The sequence below is a fragment of the Falco cherrug genome, chromosome 6 (assembly GCF_023634085.1).
Source record: "Falco cherrug isolate bFalChe1 chromosome 6, bFalChe1.pri, whole genome shotgun sequence".
NCBI classification, from domain to species: Eukaryota; Metazoa; Chordata; class Aves; order Falconiformes; family Falconidae; genus Falco; species Falco cherrug.
In genome coordinates this window covers 52,636,059-52,652,437 of record NC_073702.1, presented here as the reverse complement: position 1 = coordinate 52,652,437, position 16,379 = coordinate 52,636,059, and the positions used below count along the sequence as shown (strand labels likewise).

Genomic DNA, 16,379 nt, shown 5'->3' with positions numbered 1-16,379 from the left:
TTTCAAGGAGAGTCCCCCTGCTAGAAACAGGCTCTCCCCGCTTTCTGAGCGGTGGTTCCCGTCTCCCCGCCGTTCCCCGCACAGAAGGGGCTCCCCTAGGCGAGCGGGCGGGCGAGCCGGGGGCGGCGGGGGGACCCGGCACCCCAGCGCGGCGAGGCCGGGGGGCGGCAGGAGGCGTGCCGCCGGGGGGCTCGGCGGGTGCTTTCCCCTGGGAGGCCGTGCGCTTCTGGGGAGGGAAAAGCGGCCTGCCTGCTTGTGCAGGCGTGGGGGGTCGCAGTGACCGCCGCTCCGGGAGACGCGGGGGCTCCTGCCGGTCTCCCACGTGATTTCGGGCCGGCCGCGCTCCGGTGCTGCGGGGCGCCGCGCTTGTCCGTCCCTCGGGCTGGAAGTGCCGCCGCCCGCCCCGCCTGCGCCCGGTCGTGCTTGCGAGGGCTTGGGGGCGGCGAGGGGACCTTCCCAGCTCCGCCGAGCCGGGACGCGCGCCGGGGGACACCGCGGGGGCAAGGGGGGTGACACCGGGGGCGAGGGCGGCGGGATGAGGGGGGACACCCATAGCGGCGGCGGAGATGCACCGGGGATAGTGGGGGGACACGCCGGGGGCGGCGGCGGGGAGGGGACAGGAGGGGCGGGGAGGAGGGGGGACTCGTCGGGGGCGGCGGCCGCCCTGCCGGGAGCGCGTCCTGCCTCCGCCCGCCCCCTGCCTCCGCCCGTCCCCGTCCCCCCCCGCCGCCGCCGCCGCCGCCGCGGCGGGTGGCCGGGCGGGCGGCAGTGCCGCGGGCCCCGGCGGCGGGGCCGTGCGCCGACAGGATGGGCCGGTGGCGGGGCCGGGCGCGGGGCGTCGCGGTGGCCGTGGCGCACGGGCTGTGCTCGGGCTCGCTGAACATCCTGCTGAAGTTCCTGCTGGCCCGCTACCACTTCGCCTTCCTGACGCTGCTGCAGTGCCTGAGCAGCGCGGCGGCGGCGCTGGGGCTGGAGGCGCTGCGGCGGCGGGGGCTGGCGGCGCTGCCGCCCTTCGGGCCCCGCCTGGCGCGCCCCTTCGCCGCCGTGGCTGCCCTGGCCACGCTGCAGTCCACCCTCACGCTCTGGTCGCTGCGCGGCCTCAGCCTCCCCATGTACGTCGTCTTCAAGCGCTGCCTGCCCCTCGTCACCCTCCTCACCGGCGCCCTGGTGCTCCGCGACGGCATGCCCTCGCCCGGCGTCCTCGTCGCCGTCCTCATCACCACCTGCGGCGCCGCGCTGGCCGGTGAGTGCGACCGCACAGGAGCGACAGGACAGGACCGGACGGGGCGGACGGGCACGCCGCGGGGCGCCCCGACGGCGGCGCCGCCTCTGCACCGGCAGCCTCCGCCGCTCCGGCTGGGCTTCGGGACGGGACGGGACGGGACGGGACGGGGCGGGCAGCGGCACCCCGGGGGGAAGGAGCCGGGGATACGGGGCCGGGCAGCCCGGGGGGGCAGCTGCCGCCCCACTGGGGCAGGCTCAGGCTTGCCGGGGTGGTTGCGGCCCCGCTGTGGCCGGTACAACCTTACGGAGATAGATGCATCCTTATGGGGCTCGGTGCAAACCTATGGGAGTAGGTGCAAGCTTAGCGCAACCCTACCAGGGAAGGTGCAACCCGATGGAGGGAGGTGTGGTCCTACGGGAGGTGGGTGCAACCTTACAGGGGTAGATGTAATATTCCGGGGGCAACTTCTGCCCTGTGGGGGCAACTGCAGCCCTGCTGGGCTAAGTGCAACCTTACAGGGATAGGTGCAAGCTCAGGGGCCAGCTGCAGCCCTGTGCGGCCAGGGGCCCTACCTGTGCTGATTTCCAGCCGAGATGTATGTGGGGTGGGAGGCAAAGCTGGGTCTGTGTGGCCCAGCTACACTCCTGGGTTGGGGGCTGCCCCAGGGAATGGAGCGCACACACACACACACACACGGCGAGTGGTTTAACCCGCAGAGAAACCTGACAGGGGTCTCAGCAGGGAGGCTGGTGCTGCGGGACCCCCCATGGCTTGGCTTTGCTGGGAGGAGCAGGAGGGCAGAAGGAGGGCGGGGGGGGGGGCTGACACGCGCCCGTGATGGCAAGACGGTGCCCAGGGTTGCTGTGTGTATGTGCCGTTTCTGCTGCAAATCTCCTATAGTGGCTTTGCAAAGGGGGGAATGCAGTCTGATTTTGCCTGTGGGATTTAGGGGGAGAGTGAAAGACATTCAGAAGGTTTGCAGCATGCAGAAGAGGTAACTGTGTCCACCCTTGGGACAAGTGTGACAAATCCTATGAGTTACGGAAACTGCACTGCTGCCTGTTTCCTAAATATCCCCCAGTCCAAAACAGTGCACTCTTTCTGTCTCGCATGCAGAAACCGTGTTTGTGTCTTTCTGTGACTCTCCCAACAGGAGCTGGTGACCTGACTGGGGATGCTATGGGCTATGTGACAGGCGTGCTGGCCGTGCTGATACACGCTGCCTACCTGGTGCTCATTCAGAAGACCAGTGTAGATAGTGAATATGGACCCCTGACAGCGCAGTATGCCATCGCTGTTTCAGCCACTCCTTTTCTCATCATTTGCTCCTTTGCCAGCATGGATTCCATCAATGTCTGGTCTTTCCCAGGGTGGAAGGACCCTGCCATGGTATGCATCTTTATTGCTTGCGTCCTGATTAGCTGTGCCATGAACTTTACCACCCTTCACTGCACTTACATTAACTCAGCTGTGACCACCAGCTTCGTAGGGGTGGTGAAGAGCATAGCAACCATCACGGTGGGCATGGTGGCATTCAATGATGTGGAGCCCACAAAGTTATTTATAGCTGGTGTTGTGGTCAACACCTTGGGGTCTGTCATTTACTGTGTGGCCAAGTACATTGAGACCAGGCGGCAGAGCAATTATGAGGACCTGGAGAAAGAAGCTAGAGAAGAGGAGGGGGAAAGGCAGGCTGGGGACCAAGCACTATTTGCCATGGAGGCAATTTCCCAGGAGAAGGGGACTGAGGAAGCAGCAGTGGAAAGATCAGCCATGGGGGACAGCCAGAGTGGAGAGAAAGAGAAGGATGGCACTGAGAAACCTGCCAAGGGACCGGCGGTCCAGGGAAAAGCCACCAGCACACAAGAAGTGAACAGGAGCTTGCTGAAGGATGCCTATCTTGGAGTATGGAGGTTGGTGAGGGGTGCTAATTATATAAAGAAGGATTATTTGATAGAAAATGAAGAACTACCAAACCCTTAAAAAGCAGGTTTGAAAACCTATTGCTTGAGGACAGACACCTGGTTCTCTGTACAGGGGGAAAGGCAGAGCATACATTTCCACATCAGTACTGATGGATAAATCCACATCACGTAGGATGACTTTACCTCATTGTCAAAAAGCAGAAGGTCAGAGTTTGCTCATGCTTTGAGCTTGCTTTCAGCTGCTTTCAGTACATCAATTTAGACCCACCACAGTTAAAGGTGCTGAGTCCTCTGCTGTGGACACAGAGAGGGTTGGGTAATGGGAAGTCATGGGGTGCTTGAGCAGCAGCCTGGGCTACAGGGGACATCAGTACCACTGAGCTGGTCGGCAGTGCCAGTGGCACAGCATTGGCCTTGTAGCTTAGCTCGTGTCTGGAGCCTTGTGACTTTAAGACCATTGGGAGGCTCTGTTGATGTGCTTCCGTTTCTCTATCTGTCCAGTTTAGGTACTCTATAGAAATATATGCCTACAATATATAAGATCCTCTTAACTGTACTTCTGTGTGCTCCTCTGTGTCAATAGAATTGCAACAGAGCTAGAGGTTGTGCCACTTCAATTATATTGGTGTAAAATCACCCTCTTAACTGAAGAACTGAAACTCTCCCTGATTCGGCGGCCAGGCTGTGCCTTGGACCTGGTTTACATTGGGTGGTTTGTGTCTTCAGTAGAATTACTTTTGTCTTGTGCTGGTGTACCTGAAAGCAGAATCAGATCTGAACTTCTGAGAAACTTTGGTTAGCAAAAGGTTGTTTTTCTATGAGCTTTAACCACATATGGCATTGGGAATATTAGCTCGACCCAAATAAAAGAGTTGGGAAAGGTTGGTATGTATTGATTTGATTTGAGAGGGCTGTAAAAAATTAGGGATACAGTCTGTGCCTTGTGCTATCCCCTCCTTGTACCCTAAAGCTGGGTGAATCAGAGCCTGAACTGGAACATATGCATCCTCTCCATCTCCCTCTCTAAGGAGTACAGGCTGATAGCAGAACTGGGGACTCCATCTCTCTGGGATTCCCAGGGGTGCTTTTGCAGGACAGTTTTGCTGTATCCTGGTGATGTGCTGGGACACAGTTTTGTGTGTATCAGCCCCCACTGTCCCTGTGCTGTGGTGTCCAGTGGAAGAAAATGTGGCCAGGCAGGCAGGAGCTGCAATGTGCTCCTGGCACATCCCGCAGCTGAGCACTCGTGGGCCAGGGTGCTTGGTGTACTCGGCAGCGAGACGTCCTGGCTTTGGTGGAAGCTGCTCCCCTGTGCCCAGACCATCCCCGCTCGGGTGCTCCTGTGGGAAGCAGGAAGCAGGTGCTCCAGCAAAGCCTCTACTGGATGTGCTAATGTTTTGTACCACATACATTTAACGGCAAACACTGGGGAAACAGATGTTTGAGTATTTCTTAGCCTGGGGATACCCTTCCGGTAGGTTCGAGTCTTTGGGTCAAGCCTTTGATCAGAACTAGGCAGAGAAGAGATTTGACTCTGAGTCTTCCTCAGGTGCCCGAGCCATCAGCCCATCTTGACCACAGGCTGAAGCAAGCTGTTATCATCTCCCGAAAAAATGAACCAAGTGTTTTTTTGTTGTTATTGCTATTGTTGTTGTAATTATTATTAATTTATTAAGCCACTGAACTGAAAATCAATTATTCCCACAGCCCTAATTAATCAGTGCCTAGCCCAATACTTTCTCAAGCCAAGGCAGCATTAGCCTCACAGCGCGTTCAGCACTGAAATCTGAAATGAGCAATTTAGCCAGCAGGGAATATCTGCAAAACTGATCTCTGGGGGAGCTTTAGATTCTTGTCAATAAATGCAGGCAGAAACATGGGTGCGACAGTATGTTTTCTGAGTGAGTGCGTAAGTTGGGTGACCTGTTATCACCCCATGAGTTTTGAAAGAGATGGCTATAAAGACATTCAGGCTAAAAGCCTGTAGCTGCTGAGCTGGGGGATGGGGCATGGAGATTTGTACATCACACATTATGTATAGCTAGTGTTTAAGAGTCGAGAGATACTGGCTATATGCCAAAACACGTTTACTTTCTGTTCAAGCTCCATATGGCACCTTTTCCAATAAAAGCACTATTTATTGTTTATAGGCTAATGTAATAGGGGTTTTGTTAGTTTTTCAAATGCATCCTAGACTAAAGAAGTTTGTGCCTATGACTTATAGTTCCATATTACTGAACTCATTACAATATTGAACTGCATTGTAATCATACTGAAGAGAAACTCACATTTCTGGTCTGTCCTCACTGTGCTCAGTGTTTTCTGTCCACAAGAAATGCGGATCTTTTTACCACCTGGATGCCAGTCTTAGATCTTGTAGCGTACACTTGCTAGAGAAAGCTCTCCCCCTGGACTCTTGTTGCAGGACTTTTTCCTGGGGGAGTTCAATGTTTTGCCACTTAACTGTTGTTGAAGTATTAGTAGAAACTTCCGGAAATTCCAACAGCTTTGACTGTTAAAAAAGCTGCTGTTACGATGTTGTACATTTGCATGTATAGTTGAAATGTGATTATATTGTATTCTGTTTATACCTGTAAATTCCCTAAATTAAAATGGGAATTTGGCAAATGCAGTCCAATTTTTCAGTAGCAGAGACTGTCACACAATAAAATAAAAATACTGCCTCGAGCTGAGGTATTTTAATAGGATCAGCCGAAGACTGAAGAATGAGATGTGGGAATAAAATGCACTGCTTTCCAAAAGCCTTCTGGTTTTCTTATTGTTGCTACCCCGGGATGCTCATTTTTGGTTCATTTATGGTTATTCTTGAGCCTTTATATCACCCAAATTTCCTTAACGTGTGACCGCACACTATAAATACTGTCATAGACAGAGAGACTGAGGACGGACAAAGGAACACAGGAATCTGCTGTGGCTGAGTCCTCTGTACAGCTTGAAGTTTCTGTGGTTCTCAGCAATGATTTCTTTGGTTACGTATTTAAGATGTTTTAGTGTCACTAGCCTAACTGCTGTAACTTTAAATAAAAATAAGATGATGCTTGTTATTAATAGTTAGATTATAAGATCATTCCATTATTAGAGGACTTAATATTGATTTTATTTTACAATGTTAGGAATTTGTATTACCAGCTATGTCACGTGGCAACCCTAAGAGCTGACTTGAGCATCACTTTTTACCTGTTTGCTTCGGATGAAAGGTGTGTGATGCACCTGTGACTGAAACTGGGATGCGCCAGACACCAGGGCTGGCGGTTATCGCAGAATTCATCTTAGAGTTCCACACAAATGTGCCTGCAGGACAGTTTAGAGAAAGAAACTGTCTGTGTTCCAGGATAATGAATGAACCTAATGCACAATGACTGCTTTGAGAATAAACATTAATTTCAGTGTCAACACATCATCCAGTAACACCTGCTCTAGCACTACTGCATACGCACGCACATGCACGCACACACGAGTATGCATGCAACAGGAAGACAAAAGGCAGACTGTCTGTCTTTTCTAAGATACATTATTTTCTCAAAGAAAATAAAGAGAGGCCAGATTATTCGGAGGCAGAGACCGTTAAAATCTCTAAGGATAATTTAAAAATTTGCATACATCACTGACAAACTGGTCTTGCATTTGCCATCACTTCCAGAGGGAAAGTGGACAGCAACCTACAAAAAAGCAGGTGACAGTGAAAGAGATTTTACAGTTTATTAAGCAACACTTTACAGCCCTGTGTATGTCTGGGGATAGTTTATCACCAGTGCTTAACAGCCTCACGTAATTTGATTGCATCTGTTTGCTCCAGGCAAAGGCTTCAGTAGGCAGAAAGGTGCAAAGCCCTTCAGCTCTCCTCTCTAAATTAACATTTGAACGTTTTGCTGCTTGTCATGGTTAAGGTTAACACCACAGATTCCTGTCCCCTTGCCCTCTCTACCTGTGTTCCATACAATTTCACGTATCACTTTGAGGTTTCTTTTGTGGGTTTTTAACGCGCAGCTGCTAAGTGCAGTGCAGGCAATCAACTCTGCTTCTCAATTAGCTGCTATATTCATGCTTCGGTAGGTTATTGGAGGTCATCAGGAGGCTTTTCACTTCAGCATGGCTCCTGTCGGGAACTGGTGAGCATGCACATGCCCTCCTCTCTCTTCCCTTGTTCCTGATGTATTTCCCAAATCTTGTTTCCAGTGTCCAGCCTGAAAACCTCTGCCAGTGGCGGAGGACTTGCCACAGAGGCTTCTGCTGTATTTTTTTTTTTTCCTTCTTTTTTCTAGAAGGGCAGGGAGGGGATGGACTGGCAGGATCTTGTGTGCCCAGATTGCTTCTTGTACTTTTGTGCGCTTTTCTGCACACCAGCTCCCTGCTTACCAACTCCCTATATAGTTCAGCCGTGGCTGCGTACCAGCTTCTTGTGGAGTGGGGCCAGGGCTGCGTACCAGCATCCTGCGGAGCTGGGCTGTGTGCAGGACGGATAGGCACGAGGGCGCTCGCTCTGCCAGCCCACCGGTACCCACACCTCCTGGTCGTGCACACCAGTGTGGGTATTTATTATATGCATAAAACCAGAAGGAGATTTTTTCACAGTAAAGAGCATTTTGAGTAATAGAGCTATAAACCTGAAAAGGGGTTGCCATCATTGTTGCTGTTGAGCCAGGCTCATTTTTATTTTTAGGTTTAATGCTAAGCATTGTGTTTGCATAGAGAGAGACTGCCTGAGATGAAAGCTGGGGTTAGAGAGCATGAAAACACTTGTCGAAAGGTACACGGGATTGGGATTAGAATGAATGGGAAAAAAATGAGAGTTGCAAATTAGGATGGATGGGGAAAATGGGAGAGTTTGCAGAAAAGGAAAATGTTCTTACATGGAAAGAAATAGTCACAGCATCAGAAACCCAGGGCCAAACAGTGCAATGAGTCTGCAGAGAATGCACCTGAACCTGGGGCCCTGGAAGAGCGATACACATGAAGGAGAGAGACAGAGTGAACAACCTGGCTGGGGGGAAGACACATGGACCTGCTCTTTGTCATCCCGTGATTTTTTCTCACTGGACAGATTGCTCTGGGCACATTAATTGTGTTGATAAGTTTGTCCTTTATCAAATAAAAACAAAGTCAGTTCTGTTCTCAGAATTACACCTGGTTTTTATTAGGTGCCATTGATTTTGTTCCTGACAAAACAAGGCAGATTTCAACAATTTTTTTTAACAGAATTCAGGATTTCTCTAAAAAAGAGTGGTGACTGGTAAGGTCACAGACTATTTCTTAACTGACACAGGGGCCAAATGAGAGAGTATAAAGAGCTGGAACTGGTCATGATAGTAAACCAGTCAGGTTTACTGTCTGCTGTAAGTACTGAGTATCATCATTAAATAAAAATCAGCTACAGGGCACTGTGTATATCACCATTTATGCCTGTGTATTGAATTGGCTTAATTCAGTGAATTTTCGGTCTTCAAAGTATCTCTGTAAATCTGTCCCTATGGTCTGTCCCATTCCAAACCATGTATTTTCCTTTCTGGCTGACACAGCACTAGCTGACCTGGGCTGTGAAGGGGAGAGAGGTTCCCTCTGTCCGTGCACCTTCTTGAGTAAGTGAACATTCAGTGGCACAGAAAAGGTCCAGCAACATGTTATTACAAATGTAAGAAAAGAAAAGCAACTAAATATGTCCTTATCACTGTTTTACAGGAAAAAAATTGCATTTCCTCAAGCATAGCAGCTGACAGGCCACTGGGTCTGAATATTCATTGAACACCACAAGGCAGATGCACATACAACACACCACAACTGACACTGCACAGTCACACAATTTTGGCCCTGGGACTTACAATATTTTCTGGAACAGAAGAGACTGGAATGCATTTGCTTGGCATCTTGGAAGAAATGGCTTAACTTAGGAAAGTTGAGGTGCAGGTCTCTGTGAAGAGCTCCTCTCCAAAGAAGCATCTCTGCCAAGCTAGCAGCACACTTCAGGATTCCTGAGGCAGGGTTGGACTTTCAAAATTGCTCAACTGTTTTGGTTTTTTGTTTGGGTTTTTGGGGTTTTTTTTATTAATAACAGTTAAGCATTAGAAGAATATAATATCTGTAATATCTGGTCATATCCTGGGGTGCTTTTTCGGCACTGAACTCTTCTGAACCACTGGAATGTTGCAGTGGCTTGATCAAACCAAGGCTAACCATGCTGCATCCAGCTCTTTCATCCAACATGACCAGAGCAGGGTTTTTTTTGTGTTTGGAGGATCTATTTAACAGTGATTAAATATACTTCTATACACATAAAGCTCTTTTATAGAATCAGCTGCTCCAAGTATTCAACACTGCAGTTCAAGAAAGATACTAAGCAATAGCTAGCTACTGAAAAGCATCTTGGTTTCATGTGTATGTATCGCACAAAAGTTGTTTGCTCTGGTTTAGCATGTTTTCCTTTAACACACGGAAGATGAAAATGACAGCCAGAACCGGCTTTTCAACAGAAGATTTTGCAGTAGGAGTTCTGGTTATTTGCTATCAAAGCTTTAGACTTTCCTCAGTTTTATTTACTTCAGTGCCTTTCCTCAAAACTTGCAAATTTTGGTTTTGACTGAGCTTTGGTGTTGGTTTGGCACCATTCTTTTTTTATTCTCTTTCTGCAGACTTCACCTTTGCCTGTCCCCTGTGGCGAGTCAGGTAGGGCACAGCCTGGGCCTGGGCCTGGCACGTACCCTGTGAGTCCTCGTCAGGGGAATCAAAGCGGCAGCCAGCAGAGAGAAAGCATCAAATCCCACTCTCCTGGACAAAGGCAAGGACACACTGTTCTGTGATTGGGCTTCATTTATACTGATTTATACTCATAGTGAACAAGCACAGTAAGCAAGACCTTCAGAGCCAAGGAGGCTTCACTGCATCCCCGCATTCAAAGCATGGGTTCAAACTGGAGATTATTTCTTGGTGGAGCTCCTCTTGGTGCTATGTATAGGTCCAACTTGCTGGCACGGAAATTGGTGAACTTTGAAGACTCGGGCTGCTGTGTGAACGTAGATTCCCAGGTGGCAATGTAGAGCAGTCACTGCAACACCTTCCCGGCTGCTGTCACCCGTGCTCTCATTCAGTAGTCCTTGCCTTCGTACCAAAACGTTTAAGAATATGTCTATTTTGTGCCTTGACCAAGCCCTCATTCAGTAGGACACAAACCTGAATGAGAGCATTTTGCTACATTAGGGGACTCAGTAGTGGCTGCTGTTTCACTTCCCCAACCTGAGGAGACGGTTAGAGGTGGGTTTTGGGGTTACTTCACTGTCCCACCAAGCAGAGGTCTGTGCTTGAGGAGCTAACACTCACAATTCCAGCAATGCAAAGTCAAAGAAACACCTCCTCCACCCAAATCCATTTACTTGCATTGCTGTGGCAAGACGAACAATGGTAAAAGCACCTGCTGCACGAGAAGGGAGTTGCATGTGCCACTGGGTTGCGTAGCACAGCCGTGCCACTGGCCAAGGGGTCACCAGCAGCCAGGGCTGTACCAACACTCTCGAACCAGCACAGCTGTAACTGCAGAGGCTTCGGAGAGCAGCTCTTGCCACTAATGCTGCGTGGGTGAGCGTCAGTCAGGGGTTTGCCCCTTTCCCAGAGCATCTTGGAGCTGGCACGCTGCAGCTCGCTCAGAACCCTCCCCGCACAGGCTAACAGGTCAGCTCAGGTGTTCAGTAGCATTGTGGTGAGGGAGGGAAATGGTACAAATTTTACCTGTGGAATCCAGGCAAGCTATTACCAGAGTAGAAATAGTTCCTTTATTATGTTGGGGTTTTATTTCCCCCAGTCACATCTCTCTATATAGTTCTGAAAGGAAAAATGCAAATCCACGAATAGTTTTTTTAGAAGAAGAGATTTATTTCAGAAGCAAGTTCCTGCAGGCAATACAGCTCTGGCTGAGCTTGCAAAATAATTCAATGTATGGAACTGATTAGTTAGTGGCTGCCTTATTTTCATTGCCTCCGAAGTGGCTGGGAAAACGAAGATGTAAAGGTAAGGACTGTAATAAAGAATGAGCTCTGTAAAGCAGCTTTGCTACAGTGAACCTTCAAACCCATTTGAAAATGTCAGGGATTCAGCATTATTCTTGAGCTGACTTAACAAACAAATCTGGAACCTATACACTTGAGCCTTGGAATAAAAAATGGCATAAATTCAATCTCCTGCAAGATGAGGGGTGGCCAGCTGATTCCCATGGTGCAGGCGGCACTGATATGCCCCTGCTATCAGCGCACTCTGCTGCAGTGGGATATCTAATTTAGGTAAGTGCATTTCCAGCATTAGGGTGCATGAAGTCTGACTGTGGGTGTCTGCCAGAAGAGACACACAAGATCAATTTTGCAGATTCACGCAGAAAACTGCTCTCATTTTAACTAAAATGCTAAGCTTGAGTAATAATATAAGAGTATTATAAACTATTAAGAAAGAAGGAAAGCCAAGGGAAGCAAAAAACCTAGAGTCCCATGAACACATTTCCAAAGATTTACAGTGCTGTTGCTCTGCATTTTTCAGTGAGAATAATGAATAAATTGAGTACTAAAGTGATGGACATAGATAATTTGGATTGCTTTAAATCCAATGTCACTGTCTGATTCAGATGTAGGTGCAGGTAGCCCATGAGGTGCTTCAGCAGGAGCTACCGGGGTCTGAGCCATCGGCATCCCAGTGCACCACAGCACTTTCAGGAACACACAGCTGGCTGGAGCAGCCCCCCATCCGTGGCACACAGGGACCTGGAAGGCTGGAAATAAACACAAGTGCTGCCTCTTTCCGTCCGAGGATGCCTTTGTGTATCTGGCTGAAATGTAAAACTTCACAACCATTTCACATTCAGGGTCCTGTTTGCTGCCCTCTTTCCCTCAGGGGCAAATCTCTCCCTACCCACATATTTTTGTGACAATGCCTAAACTGGCATTCACATTGCAGTATTGCCAGAAAAGCAAAGCAAGCTAGGAGTGTTGGGTTGTGGGTTTTTTTGGACCACAGCCTTCAGGCTAATTTAGTCATCTTTGTTCCTGCTAACTTGCTTTCTTAAAGACTGGTGAGGGTTTGGGTGAACTGCTCTGTGCACTTTTGGCTTGTCTGATACGTGAAATATAGATTAAATGATCCACCAAAGCTGGTGCTTTTGTTACAACATTTGTGACAGGAGCTGCTGTGTTCCAGGGCTGGTGTGTACATTTAAATGAAGTCCATTAGACTTGGGCTATAGCCAAGTGTTTCATTGCGGGGCTCTTTTCAACTGTAAACAGAACTGCGCGCCCTCTGAAATTGTGCGGTCGCTTGCTTTTGCAGGAGGAGGTATGAGTATTTGGGGGTTTCATCCATTGATTTGTACTGTGGGTTAATTCTGTAGATTTGGTGAGATCAATGTGCTTCAGTAAAAGTAAAGAGCCTTTTCTCTTCTGTTACATTGGCATGGTCCCATAATGCCAATGAAATTGATCGGGAAGAAGTTGGATCAGGACAAATAGGTCCCTCATGAGCTGTAAGCATCTCTCCCGGTCAGGAAACAATTGACATAAAGCTGCAGAGCTGTCTGCTGTGGCGGCAGAGAGAAGCACAAAAAAGCTCCTGTGAAGGCAGTGTGATTTGCTGTACCTGTCACAGGGGCTGCTGAGGTGCTGATATCTGTCTTGTTACAATTTCCCGTGTTGTGGAGCAGGTTCCTGTGGGAATTGTTCTCCACCTGCATTTAGGGATGTTGAATGGAGAGCTTTTTACTGGCTATTTTTTCTCTTGATGCTAAACAGTTTGCTGTCATTTTGTCATTAGTTAAGGTTTTCACCCCTTTCCCTGTGTCCAGCCACAGACTACTCTGGGAGATGCTTGTCTCTTGATTTCAGATGCAGTCTGAAAATTGTGGATCTGCTACTTGGCAAAATTCAGGACAAGGAATGTTTGATGCAGGAAATGGGGAGTGGATGAGCTCTTTGGGGGCTAAAAAGTTCCTCCAGCAATGGCAGATCCACTTGAGGATATAACTGCCCTTCTCCTCCTTCCAACTGCCCAGTGACAGGCTCTCTCCATCTCAGCCACAGGCTTCCTTGTAGCAAGTCCTGAATAAACAGTGTATGGAGCTGCGGGACTGAAACCTTCACTGCATAATGGGGAGGGAAAAACTATAACTTAGAAAAGAATATCCATTTCTTAAATTTTAATTTATTTTTTTATTAAATATTTAATAAAGTGAGAAATTGCTTACGCACTAAAATTAGCTTCTCTATTTGTACTACAGCTGTGCCTAGACATCCTGATGTATGTCTACAGTGCTAGATATACCCTGTGAATTCCTGGACAGTGTTACACACTAGTAGAAGCAATGTGAGTATTAGACCCTCAGCTGCGACCAACCCTGAACTGCTGAGCTTTCCATGTTATCTGACATGCCATCTAGCTACACTTTTCACTTCTGTCTGTTACCACTCCCGCATGGTGATCAACAATAAATAAAACACACAGGTAAAAGGATGCAGAAAGGAGCTGTCCTGCCTTGGCAGGAGGAAGATTATGATCATATTTCTGTAATTCTAGAAATGTTTGTGATTACAGAAATTACAGAAATCTATGATTTCCATTAGATCCTAGCTCAGTTAAGCTGTTCTGCATTAGCAATCAGCAAGTTCAGCAGACTATGGGTAGCATGGTTTTGTACAATATTTGCTTCGGTTGTCCAAATGGTCCTTTGGGTGACCACATGTAGCTGTCAACTCTGTCTCAAACAGCAAGGGGCTAAAATCACTAAGTAACACAGTCCATGAACCGACTTTAAGGGCTGCTTCTTTTACTTTTTTGATCCCTACTAAGAAGTCCAGTGGTACAAAACTGTTAATTGTTTGAATTAATTTCGACTTGGTTTGGTACCTTCAAAGTGAAGAACTGGACATTGGAAAGCTGACAGACTAAAGGCAGAACATTAATATTGGCATTAATTGGCTTTAAGAAGGAACATCTCAAATTAAAATAACTTAGTTGAAGATCTGAAATGGTTAATCTTTAGTTTAGCTAAAAGTTACATTCTTCTGTTATTTACTGTTCTGCTGCATTTCACACTGTCAAATCTTGCACCATTGGCAGGGCAGGGCTGGTCTTGCACCATTGGCCCTTCGGCAGTATCTACGCTGCAAGTGGTACAGAGTGACTGTGCCCATGTTATATGACTATGCAGTGCCACCAAAGGCAGACTGGCCTTGTCTGCATTTGGCCCTGAGTTTTCTCTGGGTCTCATTGCCCTCAGGCAAAACTATCTTTCTATTTTCATTGTGGCTTTTTTTTCAAGTAGAATTAGGTGATATAATGTGAAGACTGTGCTGTAGCTCTGGGTTCAAAACAAATAGAAATGCCCTCCACCCAGGAGGCAGTAGAATGGTGGCACTTGATGCCAAAGTATGTACTGAGAGCTAAAAGTTTACTTTATGACATAGGTATGTGGAAGAGACCTCCACAGAGGGTTAGTAAATATGGAAAACTACACATAGATCAGGAAGTCCTCTGAGATGGAAATATGTTGTCTGGAGAGTATTCAGAGGAGGATGTACCATGCACAGCCGCCTCTTCTGATCCCAAGTACCTGTTTATGGTGCTGCTGAGGATGGGATACCAGGGAAAATGGACCTTTGGTGTGATCCAGTATGGACATTTGTACGTTCTCTCTAATGCCTTCTCTAGGAACAAAACCTGTAAAGGTTTCCTCAAGGTATCCTCCATCTTCAAAGGTCTTATAAAACCTGTTCTTCAGCAACTTACTTACTCCCTCTGCCTCTGACCCTTATTTTAAGAAATGTGCTTACCTACTGTTAATTTCTTTGTTGCATTCTGGCTTGGATTTTATCCTCTGCTATGCCAAAATAAAAACCACTCCTGCATGCTGACTCAGCATGGTTAGAAGTAAACAAAGATCCTTGCAAAGACCATTGAGTTCTGGTGAACTTGTTCACCAGCACTCACTGCTTTCAAGTGTATGCCCTGCTGGAATCCCCCACCTCCTCAGCTATTAAGCACTGCAGTAGTTACAAGCAGACATATAATAAGGACGATGGGCTGTGCCCACTTACACCATCTTCCTAAGAGAATACCCTGTAAGTGAATGATGTACCTGCTCCAACCCCCTCAAGGAGCTACTAGACATCCCCCAGTTTACAAGCACAACATGGAGCTGTGTCAATAGATAGTCATCAACACCTCCATTTTACTAGTCTCACCCATCATGTCTACAATACACTTGCCCAGAATTGTACTGGTGACTTGCTGTGCAACACTGAGCAGTAGCTTGCAGCTGTAGGAAGTAACAGTCCTATATGCTTCCCCTTTGTGTATCCCCATTTGTTTTGTGCTCTTACATCATTTGCAGGCACCAGCTGTTTGCATTGCATGATGGAAGAGATGTACTTGGGCTTCAGGATAATTTGTGACACAAAGAATACTCAGAAGTTGCTCAAAGTCATAATCTGGATGATGGATCTAGCTGGATCTTACGTGTGGCAGCAAAGGACAGTTTTAAAACAGCAAAATCCTATAACAAATTTTACATACATGAGCTTTTAATGACAATACAGCCCAGAGCCAGGTGCTTCCAATAGTCTGTAAGTCCTGATGCCCAGACTTTTGAAGGCCTAGCCTTGATCTAGCCAGGCTTAAGGCTGTACTAAATCAAAACTTCCTTAATTGTCCTTCTGCTCTGGTTTTCCCTAGTGATGAGCCTACATTTGGTGACTCAAGGATAGTTTGGTCTCTGGTAAGACACACAGAGCCCAGTACCAGTCTACAAGTACTCTGTTTTCAGAAATTTCCCAGCTGATGAGGCCTGTTTGCTGACCCAGTGATGGAAAACTTGCCTGTGCCATGTGCTGCAGATGCATGTTCAGGCACCACATTTACGCTGTGGTTGCTCAGCCCAGGAGTATGTCGTTCAGATAAGCCATGGCTGCGTGTGTGCAGAAGGTAAGCAGAGGCATGGCTCTAGGCTGAAAGATACTCCTGGGCTCTGCAGTCAACTATGGCTGACTGAAATCTGTAACTGCATCTCTGAAATAATCCCAAGAGTGCAATAGCAAAATGCATCCATTGATTTTTATATTTAACATTTTAATCTGAAGACTAACACTTGATCTGATTTGAAATGACTGAATTCAATGACAATTGGATTCACATGGCTGGAAGGTCTGTTAAAGCACCACAAGCTGAACACATGCAGGGCTGAACTTTCCAAA

The 16,379-nt window shown here is 48.0% G+C and overlaps 1 protein-coding gene across 1 annotated transcript; it reads left to right on the top strand.

Moving 5' to 3' along the window:
- Positions 1-769: 769 nt before the first annotated feature.
- Positions 770-5,875, top strand: SLC35D3 (solute carrier family 35 member D3). Its single transcript, XM_005432854.3, has 2 exons — positions 770-1,243; positions 2,379-5,875. Exons 1-2 carry the CDS (start codon positions 808-810, stop codon positions 3,206-3,208), a joined length of 1,266 nt encoding a protein of 421 aa, XP_005432911.3. The 5' UTR covers positions 770-807; the 3' UTR covers positions 3,209-5,875.
- The last annotated feature ends 10,504 nt before the right edge of the window (positions 5,876-16,379 follow it).